This window comes from Lonchura striata, chromosome 9, assembly GCF_046129695.1.
Source record: "Lonchura striata isolate bLonStr1 chromosome 9, bLonStr1.mat, whole genome shotgun sequence".
Taxonomy (NCBI): domain Eukaryota; kingdom Metazoa; phylum Chordata; class Aves; order Passeriformes; family Estrildidae; genus Lonchura; species Lonchura striata.
In genome coordinates, this window is record NC_134611.1 from 21,390,110 (window position 1) to 21,410,879 (window position 20,770).

At 39.2% G+C, this 20,770-nt stretch overlaps 2 protein-coding genes across 8 annotated transcripts in view; both read left to right on the forward strand.

Annotated features, from left to right (window-relative positions):
- Positions 1 to 7,101, forward strand: part of TLCD4 (TLC domain containing 4) — a 26,174-nt gene extending 19,073 nt beyond the window's left edge. For all 5 annotated transcript variants that reach the window (XM_021525657.2, XM_021525666.2, XM_021525675.3 and 2 more), the window contains exon 7: positions 811 to 7,101. In XM_021525657.2, coding sequence (XP_021381332.1) covers positions 811 to 1,126 — 316 coding nt within the window. In that variant the 3' untranslated portion in view covers positions 1,127 to 7,101. The remainder of the gene's footprint in view (positions 1 to 810) is intronic.
- HCCS (holocytochrome c synthase) overlaps positions 1 to 18,539 on the forward strand; it is a 21,033-nt gene extending 2,494 nt beyond the window's left edge. Inside the window, exons 1-7 of one of the 3 annotated variants that reach the window (XM_021525612.2) lie at positions 11,319 to 11,419; positions 11,836 to 11,985; positions 12,698 to 12,846; positions 13,429 to 13,577; positions 14,706 to 14,825; positions 15,325 to 15,411; positions 15,649 to 18,539. In XM_021525612.2, coding sequence (XP_021381287.1) covers positions 11,871 to 11,985; positions 12,698 to 12,846; positions 13,429 to 13,577; positions 14,706 to 14,825; positions 15,325 to 15,411; positions 15,649 to 15,847 — 819 coding nt within the window. In that variant the 5' untranslated portion in view covers positions 11,319 to 11,419; positions 11,836 to 11,870 and the 3' untranslated portion in view covers positions 15,848 to 18,539. Of the gene's footprint in view, positions 1 to 11,318; positions 11,420 to 11,548; positions 11,680 to 11,835; positions 11,986 to 12,697; positions 12,847 to 13,428; positions 13,578 to 14,705; positions 14,826 to 15,324; positions 15,412 to 15,648 lie in introns of those variants that run through there. The other 2 variants (XM_021525623.2, XM_021525629.2) reach the window with 2 other exon arrangements.
- The last annotated feature ends 2,231 nt before the right edge of the window (positions 18,540 to 20,770 follow it).

The following is a 20,770-nucleotide window of genomic DNA, read 5'->3' on the forward strand; positions in this document are numbered from 1 at the left end:
TTATTCAAGTTATTTTGCTGTGGTTTTGCCTGCTGTTGCTGCACAAATTTTACTTGTTTATTCTGGTTTAAGTGTGAATGACAAAGGATTAGAGAAGTTTGTTGTTCCTTTTTCAACTCTCAGGTTCTGTGTGCTAGGCAATAGGTAAGTTATGCCTGTCTACTATATCTAGGAATAAATATGCAAGAATTCTTTTTTAGAGACCATTTATGACCCAGCATTAGATGGAGAGGTAGTTTTTAGATTTCTTTTTTCATTGGATAATGTTCCAAGTTGTGACATGATCAAGAGTTCACAATGTTTGGTTCTGAAAATGTTCTGGTTTTGGGCTGAACAGAAGCAGTCAGAAAATGCCAATTATGAGAAATTGGAGCTCTATCTGAATTACCAAATCCAAATGCAATATTAGAGTTGCTTTCAGTGAGATAAAGATTTTTGGCTGCTGTTGGTATAAAATATAACAGTAAGTAATAAATATGTCTTTATGATTTTAAAATATAGTTTTATTATTGTATATTACACAATAGTCACTGAAATGCATGTGGGTTGTCAACTGGTTCACAATTCATATCAGGATTTTCTGTGTGTTATTCTGCAGTATTCTGGATCTCATACACTGCTTAAGTGGTGGGGAAAAAGTGCAGCCAAGCAGAAGGATTTGTAACTAAGCCAAGAAAAAGTGCTATAATTTAGAAATTATAAAGGTAGAAGCAATTAATACATGATGATTTACAAATAAACATGAAGTAAAATAATTTTTAAAGAGATGGCTTCAAGTCTGCCTGGTATTTGTGAACACTTCTTTTGCAGGTGGTTTTTTGAGGTTCTGGGATATCCCAAATCTTCAAAGGCCAACATCATCAATGGTGTGCTGATGACAGTTGTGTTCTTCGTGGTGAGGATTGCCGTCATGCCAGTGTATTACAGCCACGTAATTTCTTCTTTTGGAACAGAAGGTTTCCAGAGATTAGGATTTGCAGCCCAGAGCGCCTGGATGATCTCAAGTATTGTCTTGGATATTATGAATGTGATGTGGATGGTCAAAATTGCAAAAGGATGCTACAAGGTCATATGTCTTATTGGACAGGAAGAAGCAAAAACTCATAGAAATGGAAAATCTGCCTAGAAATCATACATAAATGAAATTTCTGCTATGAAAATAATTTGGGTTCACTGAAACAGTGCACATTTCTGCCATGGAATGCTCCTATTATGGAAACAAGGTATTACCTCTGTACTGACCTTACTCTTTCCCTAGCCACACTGCCTGCACGCCCAGGGCCACGCTTTGCGGATCCTGTCCAGTGAGGAATAAAAGCAAAAGCTCACGCAGATGAGTTCCACATGCCTGTTCTAAGCAGTTGCAAGCATCAGAAACTAGAAAGGAGCAGACTGGTTACTGCTTATTGTCCACCAGTATGTTCAAAGAGTTTCTCTCAGGTTTCTCCAATTAAAATGTTTTATAAATCCAGTGAATACTGACATATGTTTTTTTAGAAGATGAAAAATTCCCCAAACTCCTGATAATGGTGCAATTTTCCAGGCACGTTTCTATGTTTTCTTCTAGGAATAACAATCAAGATTTCATTCTTGACAACTTTTTAATTTTTGCAAGAAAAGCTAAAAATTTGGCTTTGATTCTATGAAGTCTTTTACTGCTTTCGGTTCTGCCTTACATGAATGCAAACCATTCTGGGAAATTTTGAAATAATTTTATCTAAAATGTTGTATTATAAGACCACATGATAGCTTAAGAGCTGTTAAAATTCTCACTTTGATGGGAAGGATTCCCATGTGCTAGGTTACATGCAATAGTACATCTTCTAAATTCCCCATGGAACTTTTTCTGTAAGTTAATATGGTAGATGATATGTGGAAATGGCATAGTTCCTACTGAAGTGCTTTTTCCTTTGTTGCTACTACCTTTGAGAAGCACTGCAATTCTTCTCAGAGTATTTTTAACCATTGACTATTTGGAGTAAAAGTTTAATTGAATGTGTAACTTCAAGTAATACTTAGTTCTTTTATCACAAAATGACCTGTTTGATATGAAGCATTGAGTTTTTGTCATATTTTTCTTGTTAATCAAGTTAGAAGTCCGAGGTGTGACTAAGAACACTCTTGAATTAATTGTGCCAAACTCCTCTAAAACTGTGTGGTAATTCCGTAGAAGGAACGGTTGATCACTGTAGACACAATTTTTTTTTTCTGTTGTTTTAAGCCACATGTTTGTCAATAGATACTCAGTTACTCTGTCTGTGAACTTGAAGGCTTTGAAGTCATCAGAGAGGAATCTCACCATCCAGGAATAGTCCTAAATCTCATTTGTAGTACAATTTGAGGAAATTCTGAGTTATATCTTATTTTAAATTATTTTGAGAGCTATATTTATGTGTAAATTTGTTTTGTTTCATTTCTTTTATCCAGAACTGTGGCTGATTGACTTCTAGTTTTTTTCCTTGGTGTAGGTATGTTAGTGTCCATTTTCACTGAGACTTCAGTGCACATCCTGATGATTGTAGCAATCTGTTAAAGCAATTTATATTTTTAAACAGAAGGGTAGCATCGTGTTGGGTGAATAGTCCTGCTCCCTGTGACAAAGCTGGGTGACATGAGCTTTCCCCTCTGTAGTCAGAGGTGTGAGTGCCCCATGCTGCCCTCCCTGCTGAGGGACTGGGCACTCTCCTTGTCCAGAAAATGCATGTCAGACCCAGGAGAACTGCATAGGCTGCGGTGCCTTCTAACCAAGGCAGCTGCCATGAGTTCAGGTCCCCAGTTAAAATGCTGTCAGAGAGTATTGTTTGGACTTGTGTAAAATGCACTTTTGAAAGCCCAGTTGCATTGCTCTGCTTGGCAGGCTTTTTTCTAAAAGTTTCCCAATCCTGCCTTGTTGAGGGAGGTGGCAAGGATTGTCAGTGGTTGTGGTTTTGGATCCCATGGTTATTAACACTTCACAGCCTACAGACAAAGATGTGTTTATGCCTTGGGAGAGTTAACAATGCATCTGTTGAGCTGTAATCATCTGAGTGAGCACAGTGCCTCATTTGGGTACCAGTAAATGCACAGAGAGTTGATTCTGCTCAAAGCAATGGACTCTCTTTTATGCTCATGTGCAGAACCTGGTATCTTTTAAAATGTGATTTCAGTATACCTGATGCAAAATGCTCTTTTCTTTGCTTTTTACATCACTAGATCCCTGTGATTAATAGTTTTGTGAAAGCTTGTTCCTTTCTAAAATTGAGTACATTCAAACGTTTTGGAGGAGTATGCTTGAAAATAGAAGTCTGTTTTTCTTTTTAGGGAAGCAGGATAAAAAAACTGAGAAGACAATTTGGGGCAACTTTTAGGGTTATAATTCATGAAAAGTTTCTGAAATTTATAATTTCTTACATTGATTTTAATATTACAGTACTTTAAATATTTTGTTGTCAGTGGAGGCCATTCATTAAAATGGCCTACTTCTCCACTTCTAGATAGACTTGTGTTTGATATGGGGGAAAAAAAAGTAAGTCAAGCTATAATAAAATTGATGTTAAAATTAGACTTAGAAACAAAAAACAGTCCAAAACTCTGCATACTACACTTTGGCCAACAATCCAGGATTGAAGGGCAGTGAGAATTCGTTTAGAACAGCTAGTATTTTGGATTGCTGCACAAAATTATTGTAATTAAAAGTCTATTTTGCAATGCATTAGCTCTAAATTTTATAATTTTTAAAAATAGTTATTACAGTTATGTCCTGATGCATCACAGGAAAATTTTCTTATAAAAAAAAAATATTAACAGCTGTGGTTTCAGCAAAGACTTTAGTAAACAGGCAGCAAAGTTGTGATGTACTGAATACAGTAGTCTATAGGGCACTTTTTACCTGCCATTAAAAACTTACAGCAAATTAGATAGCTGTGGCACCCATTTTTTAATTGCACTTTATTAATTTTAAAAATTTAGTGAAATATTGATAAAATTTAATGTTGTAAGCTTGTGTCTTTGCTTTTTTATGTAAAAAGTAAATGCATGGTAATTAGCATAGTAAAAATGCTTTTGAATGTAATATCTTATTAGTGGCTTAAAATTTATATTTTTAACCCATGCATTGTAAAAGCAGACTCTTGGCATGTCATCAGGTGTCCTTTCTGTGGGCATATCAAATGGAAGGAGTGACTCTTGTAAAAAGTAGTTTGGTTTTCTTTTATTTTCTTTTCCATTCTTCAATACCAGGTGACATTAGCTTGCTGGTCATGGGACAGACTGTGGTACTGGTTAGGCTGTATGTAGAAATGCAAGTTTCCCTTTTTTATGGCTTTAATTTTTCATCAAAAGATGAGTAAATACCACTTTCAGAACTCTAGAGGAGAATGGTAGGTGTTCTGTAACTGATTTGTGGAATAAGTACTTGCAGAGAGAAGTATACTTCAAATACTCATTTTCTCAGAGAATGTTTTGGTGGATTTCAGTGGAGGGCCTCACACAACAGGGATGCTGTATTGGTTATCTGTGTGAATTCTTCAGTGGTAAGAATTGCATCTCTGAAGCCTACTCTACCTCTATAAATACATGCTATCTTGAGTGAGCTCCATAATTTAGTAACTTAATTGCTTAAAAAATATAATCCATTGAAAAATGAAATATATGCAGAAAATGAGGGTAGCTGACTTCATACATAAATTCGTAACAATTCCAAATTATGTACTAAAGTTTATTAAAAGTTAAACTATTTACAGTGTTTGGAAGATTATTACTTCCATCTTTACTTCAAATATTGTGGGAGAAGATTACACATATTGCAGAACTAACAACCTAAGGGTAAAAGCCTATACAAGTGAGTAAATGCATTCAGGCAGCTTTAAAGAGAGGAGGAGGATACTTTGTGAACACGCCTAGAGATCCAGATGTCTTCCTACTGCTGTGGTTGGGCAACAGCAGATGGATACATAGCAGAAAGGTTTGTGTCTCTGTGATGAAAAAGGAAATTTTATTATTTAAAATTTCCAAGGTGTATAAAATGGAATACCAGTTGTTGATCATTGTATGACGAGGAATTTTTTCCTCATGGCATTTTGTGTCTTTAAGAATATGGATGTACAAGATTTCTGGAAAAGACCATTTAATAGAGAAGCCTGAAAAATAATTTTGTGATGCTTCTGCTGAGCCACTCAGAGGAAAATGAAGGGCTGCTTGACAGTTAGTCCAGTTAGGGTCTGGTGTGCTGTTGGCTGCTGCTGAAAGCCATCAATGAAGCAAATGGAAAGGGACTAGAATTTTCAGATGAAAAAGTGCGAGTGTAGAAGACTTTGAAACCCATTGCAGGCCCCTTTCATATTTTAATAACCTACTGTACAACAGCATTATCTGGCTACAAGGAACTCCACGAGGGAAGGTTTGTTCCTGGTCAGATTTCTCTGTCTATGGAATACAGCCAGAAAATGAATAGTATTTCATTGCTGGTACCCTGATTGATGGCAGTCAGATAGAAATAGTGGTAATATTTGTGAACTTTTAACTTTCATCCAAACCTGGATAAAATCTGTGTTAGATGAAGTTCTTAGGATTTTCTGAAAGCAACTTGAAAGTTGTTTTTATGGCAGAGAAGATGAAATATGTGCTTCCTGGGTTGTTTAGAGATCTGGGATAAAGCATCAAGTCATCCTTTAGATGGTAACACTTGGTAAGGTTTCTTATCTATTAAAAATTCCTACTAGCTACCTCCTTTCAAAGTCTTGTTCTATTTATAATAACCAAGCACTTTATAGCTCAGTAAAGAATGGAAGGTAGCTATGAAGAATAAATCATATTCTTTGGAATAAGAAATATTTTGGCAAAAACAGTTTCATTGTATGATGCCCTGCACTGAGAGGGCATCTGTTTAATATGAAATACATACATTTTGTTGTAAGTAAAAGTAATGTCTGTAAGAGAGTGAAGTATGAAGAGATCAGCATGGCTTGATATCAACCACATAATGATTCAGTGTGCTATTTATAACTTCCTACTTACTGAAATTGAAAATATAAATGCAAATAAAATATTCTGTATTGTATCTTTATTTTTAATCTGTGTGTGGGATGTCAAACTTTGTACTTGTCTTGTGGACAGGAGATGCTTTTATGAGCCTATAAATATTTAAGTATATGAGAATCTGCACCCAAATGGAACATGTTGCATGTAAATTGTCTTCTAAGTTTTTAAATTTTGGTATTTTTAAAAATTTGCTAGGTTTGAAAGCAACATTTAAATATGAATACTAAGCTGTAATACAGAATAGAAAATTTTGAATGCAGTGTGGTTTTGTTTATAGTAATCCTATTCCTTTCACAAGAAACATCAAATCATAGGGGGAAGGGAGGAAAAGGGCTAATCATGAGCTCAGCTATATAATTTGCACACTTTATGCACATATCCAAATGTCCTGGATTTGTTTCTAGCATGCATTTACCAAATAGTGTTTTCTTCAATATTGACAGATACCTATTTATGTAGAATAAGCACAGCTAACCTGTTATAAATTCAAATTAGAAAACGTGTTTGGAACAAATGAGTTACAAGTTAGGCATAAGTAATGGAGACTGTAATTCAAAAATGTTTATATAATCTATCTAAGAAGAAACTTGATGAGTTTATCTAACTTATGTGCAGAGCAAGGACGAAAACTTTAGATTCTACTAGACTGATTTCTGGTAAATCTTGACAATCTGGTTTGCAGTAAATTCTAATATTGTCTCAAAATGTCAGGATCACACTATTAAATTCAACTAGTAATGTGACCTGATTGAGTAACAATCCTTATCATGGCACAAGAACTTAAACATGCAATATAACAATTCTGAAGATTGGTGATAAAAGTAATCTGTCATAGTAAAGTGAATTATTAAGTATTATGGGTTTAAATTTACTTTCTATTACAAGAAAGAAACTGAATTATTTGTTAGCATTTCAGTGATATTGTAAAGCATTTCTGTATTTTGTTTGAACAGTTTAGGAGCTTGCGTAAAATTATATTGGCTGATTTTTTTTCCCCTTTGATATATGCAATAATGTCAATAAGCAATAAATTGCATGTTGTATGCAAGGTATTGGTACATCATAATAAAGGAAAGGAACACAGCTTCTTATTTTGTGAATTTTTCTTTCTTAATATGGTTAAGAGCTTATGTACCTATAATGAGTACATCATGAAAGAACAGTTTTGGGGGAGTTAAATTCTGAAACAACTGGCTTTTATGGTATCTTGAAGTTTCATGCTGTATCTTATTTTAAAGAAGGTGAAGATGGGTATGAGGTCTGAGCCCCACTGTTGCTCAGGTGGCTGGAATTTTGAATACTGAAATTCTGTGTAGGACATCACTGGGGCCAGGAATGTAACTTAAACTCTAAGTTTGTATATTGGGGAATTATACATTATGTAAATTTTTGTATTGGGGAAGAACTCTTGGATTGGATAGTATAATTCTGTTGCATTGTCTTGTAATACCATGTGTGTCAGGGCATAGACTGGACAGTTTTCTGAAGGCTCTGGGGATAAAGAGCTGCTGTTGTCAGCATGTTATAAATAAGATACATACACAGTCCCTTACCGCATACTCAGATGGGCAATTGAGTTCCTCACTATGGCAGTTCCGAGGTTCTATATGTGCATGGAAGCATGAATTGTGTGGCAAAGCCTACAGGTTTCTTTTCTTTGAGCATCCTTAGAGATTGCTGCTGTTTTATATCTTAACCACTGGGTTCCAAGCACAGGAATTACTAATGTTTCTTTGGGTTTTCTTGTGTTATGCAATGGCTAAATTGCTAGAAGAAAACACAAAGCAGTCCAGTGTTTTTACTTTTTTCCTCTCATTTTTTTGAAGGGAATTTTGTTGCATTTGTAAATTATATACTTAAGGTACCAATTCTACATTGCTAGTGTAGTAAACTATGCATTGACTAATTGGCCTGCTAGAAAGTGAGTGGGAGTTTCTGGGAACAGATGTTCTTTGGGGTTAGATGCTATATAGGTCAGATTTCCAACTGCTTGAGGAAGGAAAATGGGGCTTGGTAGGAGGCTTTTGTATTGGCACTAGGCAGCTTTTAACAGTGAATAGTGGGAAGGAAGGACTGAGCATGGCTGGGAACAAGGGATGCCTTTCAGTGAGCCATTCTTAAACTAATGCATTCAACAAATTTTACTTAAAGTGTGAGAAACTTCTTTCCCTAAGACACAGGATATAGGAAGTACTTTTTATATCCAATTCTTTGTCATATTTGGGTGTACAGGTACTCTTCATTGTCTCCCCAGTTTTTTTATTGCCTTTATGTTCTTTCTGAAAACTTTGGTTTCTCTCCTCATATTGATGTGGTAATTTTGACTAAGATTAAAAAAAAATTCAATCTTTGATATCTGTCCAATTTTAGAAGGTGGGCTACTATGGTATGTTCTTTTGCTCTGCTTTTGTGGAGTTCACAGTACAATATACCTATGGGTAGATTGTGTTTAATTGAGATTGGGACCTTGGTGTTCTTTGTGAAGAAGCCTTTACATTGAGTAAAAAAAATTTTCCTACTTGGCTCATCTTACAGAGGGTGAAAACTATTATCTATACAATGACTAATAATGCAGTTGTTGCTTCTGGTGGAGAGTGATGGTGGAAGCAGGGAGATGGCATACTGACATCTACAGCATTACGTACTTGGAGAGGAAGGAGTATAAACAGTTTTCCATTTGAGAACATCAGAGAGAGAAAATCTGTTTTACTGAAGGGTCCTTCTGCCACTGACTTGAAATACTTAGAAGCAGAGATTTCAGTTGCTCTGTGGGAGGATCTTATTAAACAGTGTCATTAAGTGGAGACGGGATGAGCAACTTGTGGCTGTTCAGCCTGGAGAAGAGAAGGTTCTGTGGACACTCTAGGGTCCCATCCAGTGTGTAAAGGGGCTACAGGAGAGCTGGAGAGGAACAGATGCATGTAGTGATAGGACAAGGGGTAATGACTTTAAACTGAAAGAGGGCAGGTTTAGCTTGGTTGTTAGGAAGAAATTCTTCCCTGTGAGAGTGGTGAGACACTGGAACAGGTTGCCCAAAGAAGCTGTGGATGCCCCTGTTCAAGGCCAGGTTAGAGAAGGCTTTGAGCAACCTGGCGAAGCTGTCAGGAAGATTAATCCACAAACACCAGAGGTTTATGTCTAAAAAGGAGACAGAGGAGTCCTGTCACTTTATTCAAATAAAAGGAGAAGTCATGGGGCATTCTCCATCAGGTCTCTCAAAATTTATAGGGGACATAGCTTCCTTTTTATCCAATTTCCCAGCCACATTTTTCCTCTCTCTTTCCCCATTGGCTGTGGTACTTCAGAGGTACAGATTCCCTGAAACACCTAATACCTGTTTTTCTTTTTCTTTGTGTCTCTGTTATTTTTCTCTAAGTCCAGAGATTTAGCACAGTCTTGAGTGAGTAGCAGTCTATGTCAATTAGTGGAATTCCTGTGGAATTTGTGGTTCCCCCCTTGCTTCTTTCACCTCTCTATATCTGGCCTTATCTACCCACACTTTGTTTGTAAAGTCACTTCTCATTCCTTCAGTAGGGGCAGGTGTCCTTGCCTATGGCAACGAGGTTGGAATGAGAGCATCTTTGAGGTCCCTTCTAACCCAAACTGTTCTGTGGTTCTGTACGTGTAGCAAGTGAAGACTTAAAATGATTGCTCAGTGCTGCTTACCCAGCTGTTACTGTGAATGTAGTCTTAGGTGCTGCAGTAAAGCTAAATATACCTAAACTGGGAAATGGAGGGAATCAGAGTATTTTCCAGAGCATATAATAGAGATTTGGTTACTGACATAATACTACATTTCTATGTTAAGGTTCATAATATGCTGTGCTGATAATTCCTGCATGCAGAAGGAGTAGAAAATAATTTCCTCTTAAGTAATCAAGACTATAAAAGGGCAAAAATTACTGAAAGGATGAATATTTGGTATTGCTTTATACTTGTATTTTTATTGCATGTTCACACTGAATGGCAATGTCCTTGTTAATAAGAAAGATCCTACTTTGAAAGATGGCATGTAAAAGTTATCTCAAAAACACTCTCGAGAGGAATATATAAAAGCTTTTTAAATTCAGGTAGATATATATTTTGAAATACTGCTGCTTAGAACTATTTCAGTGTGGTTTAGAATTTGTCTTTTTTGAAAGAAATGGGAGAGAATCAGTCATTTCTGTATGTACGTACACCCTTCTTCCACATAAGAATTTGAATTTTTTTTCATCCTAAGGCATTGTAATAACTATGCCACTTGAAGATTAATTTCCTTTCTCCTTCAGAAGAAATAGAATATTTGAAATAGAATATTTGGGAAAAAAAGATTGTTATTTTTAAAATCAGTTCTAATTGTTATACATTAATAATGAATATTTCTCGGCTCCCCACGTGTTTTTTGCACTTAACAGCCTCTTTGGAGTCCACGTGGTGGGATGAACATTGAAATAGTCCTGCGGAGTTTGTACCTACTGTTTCAGTGGTTACTGCATAGCCAGGTTTTAGCACTTGCTAATCAAAAGGGGATGCGATGAAGGCAATATTCCGTGCTCTGATGCACAGTGAGCTCCATCTTCTGTGTGTTATGCACGGTACTTCACACACACAGGTCAAATGCATCTTCCGGCTTGGAAATAATATTCTTAGGAAATCTTAAAAGATCTGTGATACTTTTCTTGTCTAGTTGATGTTTAAAAATAACCTTAAATAACTTTACTATCTCCGCAAGTTTAGTACTAAAAAAGGATACACCTTTACGGTATCGGTGCTTGCTGCTAGTACGGCGTGGGCTCCTTCTATACTTCAGCAATTATTAGCGGTTGTAAAGGACGATGGTTTCCCACAGCAGCCCCCAGCCCGAGGTGGAGCTCTCGCTGGCGCAGCTGCCCGGGGCTTCCCGCGAGCCCCGGCTGGCAGCGTTCGCTGTCGTTGGCACCCAGCTCTTGTCCTGCCGTGCCCGCGGGCCGCGAGGCCGGGGCAGCCGTGCGCGGCCCCGGGGCCGGCGGGCGCGATGGGCACCCGGCCCTGGGCCGGGGGCGGGCGGGGACCCGGCCCCGCGCCCGGAGCCCCGGGGGCGGGCGGGGACCCGGCCCCGCGCCCGGAGCCCCGGGGGCGGGCGGGGACCCGGCCCCGCGCCCGGAGCCCCGGGGGCGGGCGGGGACCCGGCCCCGCGCCCGGAGCCCCGGGGGCGGGCGGGGAGCCGGCCCCGCGCCCGGAGCCCCGGGGGCGGGCGGGGAGCCGGCCCCGCGCCCGGAGCCCCGGGGGCGGGCGGGAGCCGGGCGGGGCCCGGGCGCCGTGCCCGCCCCTCGCCGGCGGGCGCAGGCGTGCAGAGCAGGCGTGCAGCGCAGCCGCGCTCTCGCGAGGCGCTCGGGGCCGCCGCGAGGGGCGCGGGCCGGGCCGGGCCGGGCGAGCTGAGGTGAGGAGGAGGAGGAGGAGGAGGGTGCGGAGGATGTGCGGGTGCGGCGGGGCAGCGGCAGCTCCGGGCTCCGGCGCGGGGAGGCGGCGCTGAGGCGGCGGCGCCGGGCCGCGCGGAGGCGCGGGGCGGGCCTGCCCTGACCTTGCGGGTCGGTCACGGCCGGGCCGGGCCGGAGGGAGCCGCTGCCCTTCTCGGCGTGCGGGCACAGCCCCCGACAGGGACCGTGCGGAGCGGCTGGGCAGGAGCTCGGGCAGCGCGGCGTGAGTCTCTGTGTGGGCTGGAAGCTTGCTATTTAAACCGATTTTTCAATTAATTTTTTAAATTTGTGGTGCAGCACTGCACCCGCACTTGGCGTTCACCTTAATAAGTATCCAGTGTAGTTTTGTGTTACGAATATTTGCTTTCTTTTTCTTTAGAAATCTGATGGTAAAAGGCCCAGCGTGCAGAGGCCATGGGTTTGTCCGCATCCTCCCCGGCTGCTACAGAGCACTCACCAAATGCATCCAGGCAGTACCAGGCGGCGTCTCCACCTTCAGAATGTCCCATGCATCAGGAAAAAATGAGCGGTAATCATTCGAAATTAAATGAGCTAAACTCTACACGGAAACAAGACTGAAAAATCTTGCGGGGGTGGGTGGGAGAAACTCTTCATATAAACTTGAGATTTTTGTTTAACAAAAGTCATTCTCAAGTAAATTTTTCTTTAGGAGGAGTCACTTGTTCACCAGAACACTGTGCAAACTGCTTTGCTCGTAAAGACAGGAGGTGCTTACTGTAGAACTTGTGGGTCACTTCCAGTTGTCCCATTTCACAGGCGCCCTACAAATCTGTCCCGTGGTGTGATACAGCCACAGAGAGTCAGGGAGCCCCTACGGAGATGGTGACGGGTTGACTGGCTGCCACTAAAAACCACTTATCTGGAAAAGGGCTGCAGAAGGGTGGCGTGAGGTGAATGTCTGGAGGAGGACATCAGCTCTTCTGTTGACTCAGTCAAGGCACTGGGTCGGCTTCCCTGAGGAAATCTTAAGTGCAAACAGTTCAGTATTGAGACCAGGATGGGGATAGGAAATGAGCATTCAAAGACTACACAGGAAACTCAGATCTTATCATGATTTTGGGTCTTGAAATGCAGGAAAGAGAGCAGTTAAAACTGCTGAAAAGCTCAGAAGAAAGAGTGAAATACCCATGTGCATTTATATGAGCGTTCAATGAACTTTTCCAATTCATGTATTAGAGTTTTCATCTTGTAGCAAAATGTATACTGCTGTTTTGTTTAAGGTTGTCCAATGCACATGAAGACTGCTGATCATAGAACTGAGAACACAGATGATGTTCCTGCACATCAAGAAAGAGCTTATGAGTTTGTAGCATGTCCTGTGAAGTCTGGTGCATCTCAAATGAAAGATGACATAGATCCCAGCAATATGGTAACTTGCTTATTTCACATGTTTGTTTTAGTCTTGTTTCTTCTGAAGTCTTATACCCAGAAATGTAAATAGTATTACTATGTAAGCTGGAAACTCTGGGAAATAACATTGTTTTTTATTTTTAAGACTGCTTTTTCTCCTTTTTGTGCAAATTTTTATTTGAAAACAAATTGCATCTTCTTGACCATTGTATTAAAAATTACATATGTGGTGGTTTTCCCATTTTTAAATATCTTTTGCTCTCTACTTACTAGTTACATAAATGTTTTTATGATACATTATTGGATTTTAGTTTCTGTATAACAGCAGTATGGTTGAGTTCTGATTAGCATCTCCAAGATTTACAAAAAGCATTGCTCTTTTGAAAATTGAAGTTTAGGCAGAAAGCTTTCCCGTAGTCTCCTGATGACAAGTTTGTGCAGAGTTCTGCTGCAAAAAAATAGAATATTGGTGGAATTAAATAAAGGCTGTACTTCTTGATCTTTGTAGGAGTTGATGGATCATGCTTTGATTTTTCTCAAACACTGTAACTTACCAAAATGTTAATACTCTAGTTTGTTGTTGGTTCTCCTTGTTCTCTAGATGCCTCCTCCCAATCAGCAGCCATCTCCAGGGCAGCCATTTCCATTGTCAACTGTTAGAGAAGAATCTTCCATTCCTAGAGCACATTCTGACAAGAAATGGGTCTACCCTTCAGAGCAAATGTTCTGGAATGCTATGCTAAGAAAAGGGTAAATACACTGTGAATTATCAGATGTGTCTGTGAGCCTGGAATTCATGAACTAGTATCATTAGTTATTGGTGGTTTTGTTTTGGTGTTTTTTTTTTTTTTTTTTGAGTTTGTGGATTTTAACCAGTAAATAATGAAGTAGCTCTTTTTAAAAAGTACTGTTCTTATAAACATCTTCATATTTTAAAGGGTGAGTTGGTGTCAAAAGGCCATGTGTCTTCTAGTGATCAAGAGGATGGTAAAAAATGTCAAGCAACTGCTACTGGCTCAGAAAATTTTCTTCAAAGTCCATGCACAGGTGTAGACAAAGTTTGCATGATTCCCAGCTTTCAACAAAGTTGGTTTCATTTTAATGCTGTAAAATGACAGTAGAAGTTCTAAGTAAGAACATCTAACTTTGCAAAAACTAAAAATAGGGGAATTTGCAAGTAGACATTTATGGTATTTACAAAAATTGAGTGTAGGCAAGACTAAAAATCCTCCTGTGATGATATTTCCTTGTTCTTCTGTAATGATGTGTTTGTCATTCTTGAACAGATGAACTTTACAGGTAGTTTACTTTTGGAGGAATAGTAATTCTTTTTTCTGTGTGTCAGTGTGGTTCATAACACAATATGATATAAGCAGGCTGTATGGAACATACAAGTTTGGCTCCTGTAAACACTGAAATGTGTTAATGTTATGCCAGTTGATAAGGAAGCACACATGCAGTCAAAATGCAGTGTCAAGAGAGATGGAAAGTATTTCTAAGTGTTTGCAAAATCTGTTGAACACAGGACTTCTGTGCATTAGGAATGTGTGTGGGATTTTTCCTAAGCATTTTTTATGAATACTGTGGATGTGGTGATGTTTGCACACTCTGATAACTTTCTGATCCAGTTAAGCTGTTAATTTGGCTATGTAGAATTTGTGAATCTCTGTGATGATAATATTGGATAACCACACTTCTGCACAGAAAATGAACTGGTTCTCAAGATGCTTAAGCAGATTAGCCAAAAGTTTGCATACTTGTCTTGTGTCTTGCATACAACCTTAAATCTTGATTCAAAAGTTCATCAGATAAAAGCTAGGAAGGTAGAGTTGTTATGCTATAATGTTTATAAACTATTTTCAAGTTCTTATTTTTTAGGTGGAGGTGGAAAGATGATGACATAACAAGTGAAGACATGACCAACATTATTAAGATTCATAATCAAAATAATGAGCAAGCTTGGAAGGAGATTTTGAAGTGGGAAGCTCTACATGCTGTGTATGTACCTGTGAAATGTTGCATATGGAATATTTGTTATAACAAAGATATGAGTTATAAACTTAGATTAGCATGACTGGTGTAAAGCAGACTGTCACTTTTTAGATCAGAGTAGTCCCTGTTGCTGCAGGACATGGGACTAGTAAGCATTTGGTATTATAAATTTTTCTCCGAATTTCCGTGATCATTTTTACACAGTAGTTTGGATTATGGTTCTATTCTTTAATGTATTAAATCTGTGGATTAGATTTGCAGAGAACTGCTTTGTTGACAAATTAGAACAATGGTGTGGAGCATGTCAGAGATACTTTATAATTACAGCAGTAAGTGCTGACAGAAAGTGGATGACTTTTCAAAGCTTTGAAAAAAGGAAAAAAAATTAATTTGTTACTGTTGCTTTCTTCTACTCAGTTTGTCTGTTGCTAAAACAAATTACCATAGTGGTTTAATCATTGAAAATAAGACTGTTAACTATTTTCCTTTTGAATTGTGTGCGCAGGGAATGTCCATGTGGGCCATCACTGATGCGGTTTGGAGGCAAAGCGAAGGAGTACTCGCCAAGAGCCAGAATACGTTCATGGATGGGGTACGTGGGCAGGGAAAAAGGTCTTTCATTGAGATGGGATGCTGGAGAAGTGTGTCTGAAAACATGGTGTGGAATTAATTTAAACATGTTTCAGAACTGGTATTGCAAGTTAGAATTGCCTGAAGATAGAAGTACTAGTGAGATCTTATGGACAAATAACTCTTGAATTGGACTCCCTCTCCCAGGTTCATGATATCCATTAAAATACCTCCATGGGCTGTTCCCTGTCCCGCGCAGGTACGAGCTGCCCTTTGATCGGCACGACTGGATCGTTGACCGCTGTGGGAAGGAGGTGCGCTACGTCATCGATTACTACGACGGCGGAGCAGTGGACAAGAACTACCAGTTCACCATCCTGGACGTGCGCCCTGCGCTGGACTCGCTCTCGGCCGTCTGGGACAGAGTGAAGGTGGCCTGGTGGCGCTGGACTTCCTAACTGCTCCTGTGGTGTGTACTTGAAAAGTAACCACTTTCCTCCTAGACAATGGACGTGTGGATACCAGGACTTGAGACAGAAGTTCACTGCAGCTGTCATTGCTGTCATCATCACTACTGTTCTCTCAGGGTGGGAAGGGAGGACAGGGAAATTTCTCCTTAAGTACACCAATGCTTTGTGGTGTTTCTATTGGAATAATAAAGTTACAGTGGCAAAAACATGCATCTTAATTTTCTTAAGAATTGGGAAGCCTTTCTTACTTGTCTCAGATTCTGCATAAGCTTGCCTTCTTTTCATTTCATGACTTTCAGTGCTGCTCCAAATACATTGCAATTCTGATTCTGACTGGAGTTTTGAGTATTATGATTATTGAAAACTGGAAATTTAATAAATTATTTCATATATTTAAAGTAGTTGGATACCTCCATGATGAATAAAGGGTAAAAGGTATGGACACTTTCAAATTACGCGCTTTATTTACATAACAAAACCATGTATTTGTTTTTGTATGGACATTTTACCTATTCAAATACATACTTTCTCAGAAAACTTCAGTTAATCAGTTAAAGGTGGTGTAGTGTGGTATGAGTATTTTAAAGTTATGTTATGTAGAAAAGGAGAATGTACTCATGCCTTAATCTGCAATTTTTCTTTGAACTGAAGATCACCTGTTGGAAGCAGGAAATGAGTATCATTTTTAAAACAGCCTTTCTAAAAGGACAAAATTTTTATTTAATGGCTATTTATTTGAATATTTAAGAGGTGGTTTTCTGATGTAAGAAAATGCGTTATTACAGCATTTTCATGTCTGTAATATGCGTCATGTAATGAATTTGGGACAGAGCTAAGCCTTATTTAAAGAACCTCCTGCAATGCATCTGCATTTGGCATCCTGGTTGCATTAATGATATTTATCAAAGCATGTTTTTTTATATAATAAGGAATTGCATAAGGGGGTGTGACTAGACAGCCACACACGTGAGTATAGGGAGGTGTATTACAGGTGTGTATGCAACTGGGCTACAAGGGTATCAAGAGGGCCAAGGGAGGTTGATTGGAGTGTTTTCTAAGGGCAATGCATGGCGTAAAGATTTGATTATTGTTTGTGCTTAGCAAGGGAAACGAATTTTTTAAAGTCTTATAATAGTTTTAAATTTGCGCGACTCAGTAAGTTTCAGGTGCTATGCAAAACACTTGGGAATGGAAGGGAGTAAGAGAATAGCACAGTGTAGCTTCTCAAATGGGGGAAGCTGCCTTCTTCAAACTCCCCAACCTTAACGGGAAGGTAGCTGTACATTTCATTTTCTGAAAGTGGCCTATGTTTAACTGACATTGGAACTTTCCCTTTCCTCTTTTGATAGGAAGTCCCTTGTAATATTTCAGGAAAGTCACTTCTCATTTAGGGAAAAATTAGTCAGGGTAGTTTTCCTACTTTACAATTCTAGTGATCATGAATAGTTGCCACTTCAGAGACAACTGTTGTGCATGGTAGGAATAAATTTTATCCGGAATCCTAAGAGGAAAACTACTCTCTTACCCATATCCACTTTGCTTATTCCTTTTCCCCCTTTTCAGTGATTCAGATATATATATATATCTTATAGGGAAGATAAAGATTTTATCTAAATAGGCAATGTATGGATGAGATAAAAGAAGAGAGCGTTTGTATGAAGGAAATGAAGGAACTGCTCTGTTCTAACAGTAAAGATTGAGGAGTTCTCTTTTTGGGGTGGTGGGTTGTTTTCCTTTGGGATTTTTTTTTGGTATTTGTTGGTTTATGTATTTGGCAACTTGCTAGACTGAGGATTCTGTATTTGTCATAAGTAAATATGGAAAGGCTACACCACTGTAGGGAGTACTTCAGAAGCTTCAAAAGCAGGAGTTTGCTTTGTTGATTTTGGCAGTGTGATGTTGAGAGCATGGAAATTGTAATGGCTGCTAAATCCGGGGAAACTGTCACAAGCCACTTCATGTGTTTACTATCTCCTGTTATGTTCCATCTATCACAGGTTCAAAATTGTTCTTCTCTGTGCTGCTGTTAATGAAAAGTACTACTTTGTCATCAAACTAAAAGGAGAATCAAATAAAGATACTTTTCTTAACTTTGGTATTTGGTAATCATGCTTTTAGCTGTAAGAATTATTAAAATGAGCTTTTGCATTGTCATATGAGATTCTAGTCTGTTATAACTAAAATCTTGCTATAGAGTATATATTTGATATTGTTACTATGTATTATTGTATATTACTACAATTTACCTATTGTCACGTTTTTGAATATATGTCTCATTTTTCAGGTGAATACCAAATCAAAACCCAAGGACTAAATTCAAGTGTTTGCTAACTGAGACAGCAGTTTTCAGAATAAGAGCATGTGACAAAAAATACATTCATCCTGAGTCTGGCTAACTTGAGAGGAATGCAAGGAAATTAAAAAAAATCCTAGAAGACTAAATGAAAATAATTAATTTCTACAAGCAGTAAGACTTAAGGAAGTAAATGTAGTTTTCTTCTTTAGGCTTGGGTTTCTTGATGCATGATGCATAGATGTTAGAATTAAAATTATTATAATTCCAGTGTAAATTTGAAAAATGGTGATTTTAATTGGCCTTTTTTTAATCCTTGGGAAGGATGTTTTAACTGAAAAACTATTGTTCAGGCTGTATTAAAATAAATGTCTGTATATGCATAAATATATACATTTACATCCTTTCTTTGCAAGTATAGGAGGGTATGGAGAGTTCATGGAGCCCAAGAAAGTGATGAAGTATCCTGATCAAGTCCTTTCAGGGAATTCTGCAGTGACACCAGCTTCCCAATCCTGGTCAGGCTGAAACAGAATTTTGGAACCCATCCCAAGCTAAAGTTAACCTTGTGCATATTCCAAAGGGAAAATGCAGGCACTCACTAAAGAATGGCTGCTTCTATAATTAGTTCTCTATTTAGACTCAAAAGTTCACCTATGTTTTGCTTTACTGTATCAAAGCCCTGTTGACCTATTGTGTTTTGACTCTTGCAGATGAAACAAGTTATGGGTGCCCTCCTGGCCTGCTCTGAAGATGTGTTCTAAGGCTGTTGCAGTGCCCAGAAACTGGGACTGGTGAAAAGGACTCCAGCATAATGTATTCCCATGCAGTCAGGAGCTGTTGTGACCTCGATTTCCTGGAGCAGGAAGCCATTCTGCGTTCAGGTACGGACGGGACGGGGTTTGGCTGCTGGCAGTCGTGTCGCTTCAGGCTGCAGTGGCTCTCCTCCCCTGGGGTCCTGGCACTGCTGCCACTGTTCAGGGGCACCAGACTGCTGCTCTGCCTCCAGCACCCTCCCTGCTCAGTCACAAGGGACCAGCTCTGCTCTTCTGCAGTTTGTCCTGTTTGTATCTGGCCAGCAAGAGTGCTCTGTAACTGGCGAGTAATTCAGAGGCTGACCTCTCCGGGATGCCTGGAATTCCTGACTCTTGAGTCATCCTGCATTTTGCCCTTGGAGGCAGTTTGTAGCTCTTCTGTCAGTCTTCATTTATTTTTTTCCCCTGTCCCCTAGAAACACCTTTGCTCCTTCCTTTCATACTATGTCCATGGTCCAACCTTCAATCCCTCTAAGAATTTTTCAGCTAAGCCTTAAAATTTTTGCCCTGCTTTGCTGTAAAAGAAACTGTGTTGCTGTAAGAAGATGGTTGTGTCCATCTTCATTATTGCTACTTTCTACTGCCAAAGCAAACTGTTCTGGGTTACCGCTTTTGAATTATGAGGTGAAAGAGGCATGCTAGTTTAGTGTGAAATTCTGCCTAGTGTTTACATAATTTATTTACCATCAGGACTTTAATGTGCTCTGTAAATTTGGAGTCGCAAATGCACTAATGAATACTGTTCTGCTTTCAAAAGGTGTGAGAGTGACAAAGGACCTCTCAGTGCTCTGAAAATGGTCATAAATAGTCTGTCATCTTATGCACTCCCATTGTGTTTGTTCTGCTCTTGTATCAAAGTGCAGGGGAAGAGGAGCTAATGTGCCAAATTACAAAACATGAAGGCAGGTTGCTGTAGCTCAGCAGCTAAAAATGAACTGCCAGACTAAGAAGTACTTCCTAATATTTGGACTTCTACTAAAGTTTGTTTTTTATAGAGGGTAGAAATGCCTCTTTCAGAGCCATCACTTTAAAGACTTCTGTTCTCAGCACTGACTAAATGATATGGCCTGCTAATTCTCAGCCTCCTTTGCTTACACCTGGAGGAGAAGCCATGTGTAGTAAGGTTCCACAAGCCAATGTACTTGATGTGGAAGCTGAACATTTTGAGACTAGAATATAGTACTCAATGCTAGATGTGCCTATCTCCTCAGTATCATACCCTTTCCTACCCACAAGTATCTTTACATATGTTACTTTAAAAAATGCACAGGATTGCTAGCTTTTTACAGATTTTTAGTAGGCAACTTCATCCATTTTCACTCTCACTGAAAGAAAATGTATTCTGTTTATCATTCTACCTCTGTACAAGGTAAATTGCATGCAAAGATATTTATGCAGTGAATCAAGTAAGTATTGATTCTCTCATCAGTGGAATCTGTGGTCATATTAGACATGTCAGGTCATAAAAAGCAACCATTTTAGTTTGCATTAGATGGCTAATTGCTTTTATATGCATCTCCTTCAAGAAAAAATGGCATGTCAAACTCCTAAAGGAATAATCATATTTTTTATGAATGTGATAGTTACATTATTTGGTCTTACTACTTGTACATCACATTGCATAGAAACTTCTGGGCAGAAGGTACTGCAGACCTTATTGTGGGGCCTTGGCCATGTGTGAAATGACATGTTGTTACCAGGGAGCCACAGATTCCAGTGGCAGCTCCCCACAATAGGGGTCTGCCTATTTGCAGTGTGGGTACATACTTTTGACTGGAGTCAGAATTAATCCAATTTTCAAAG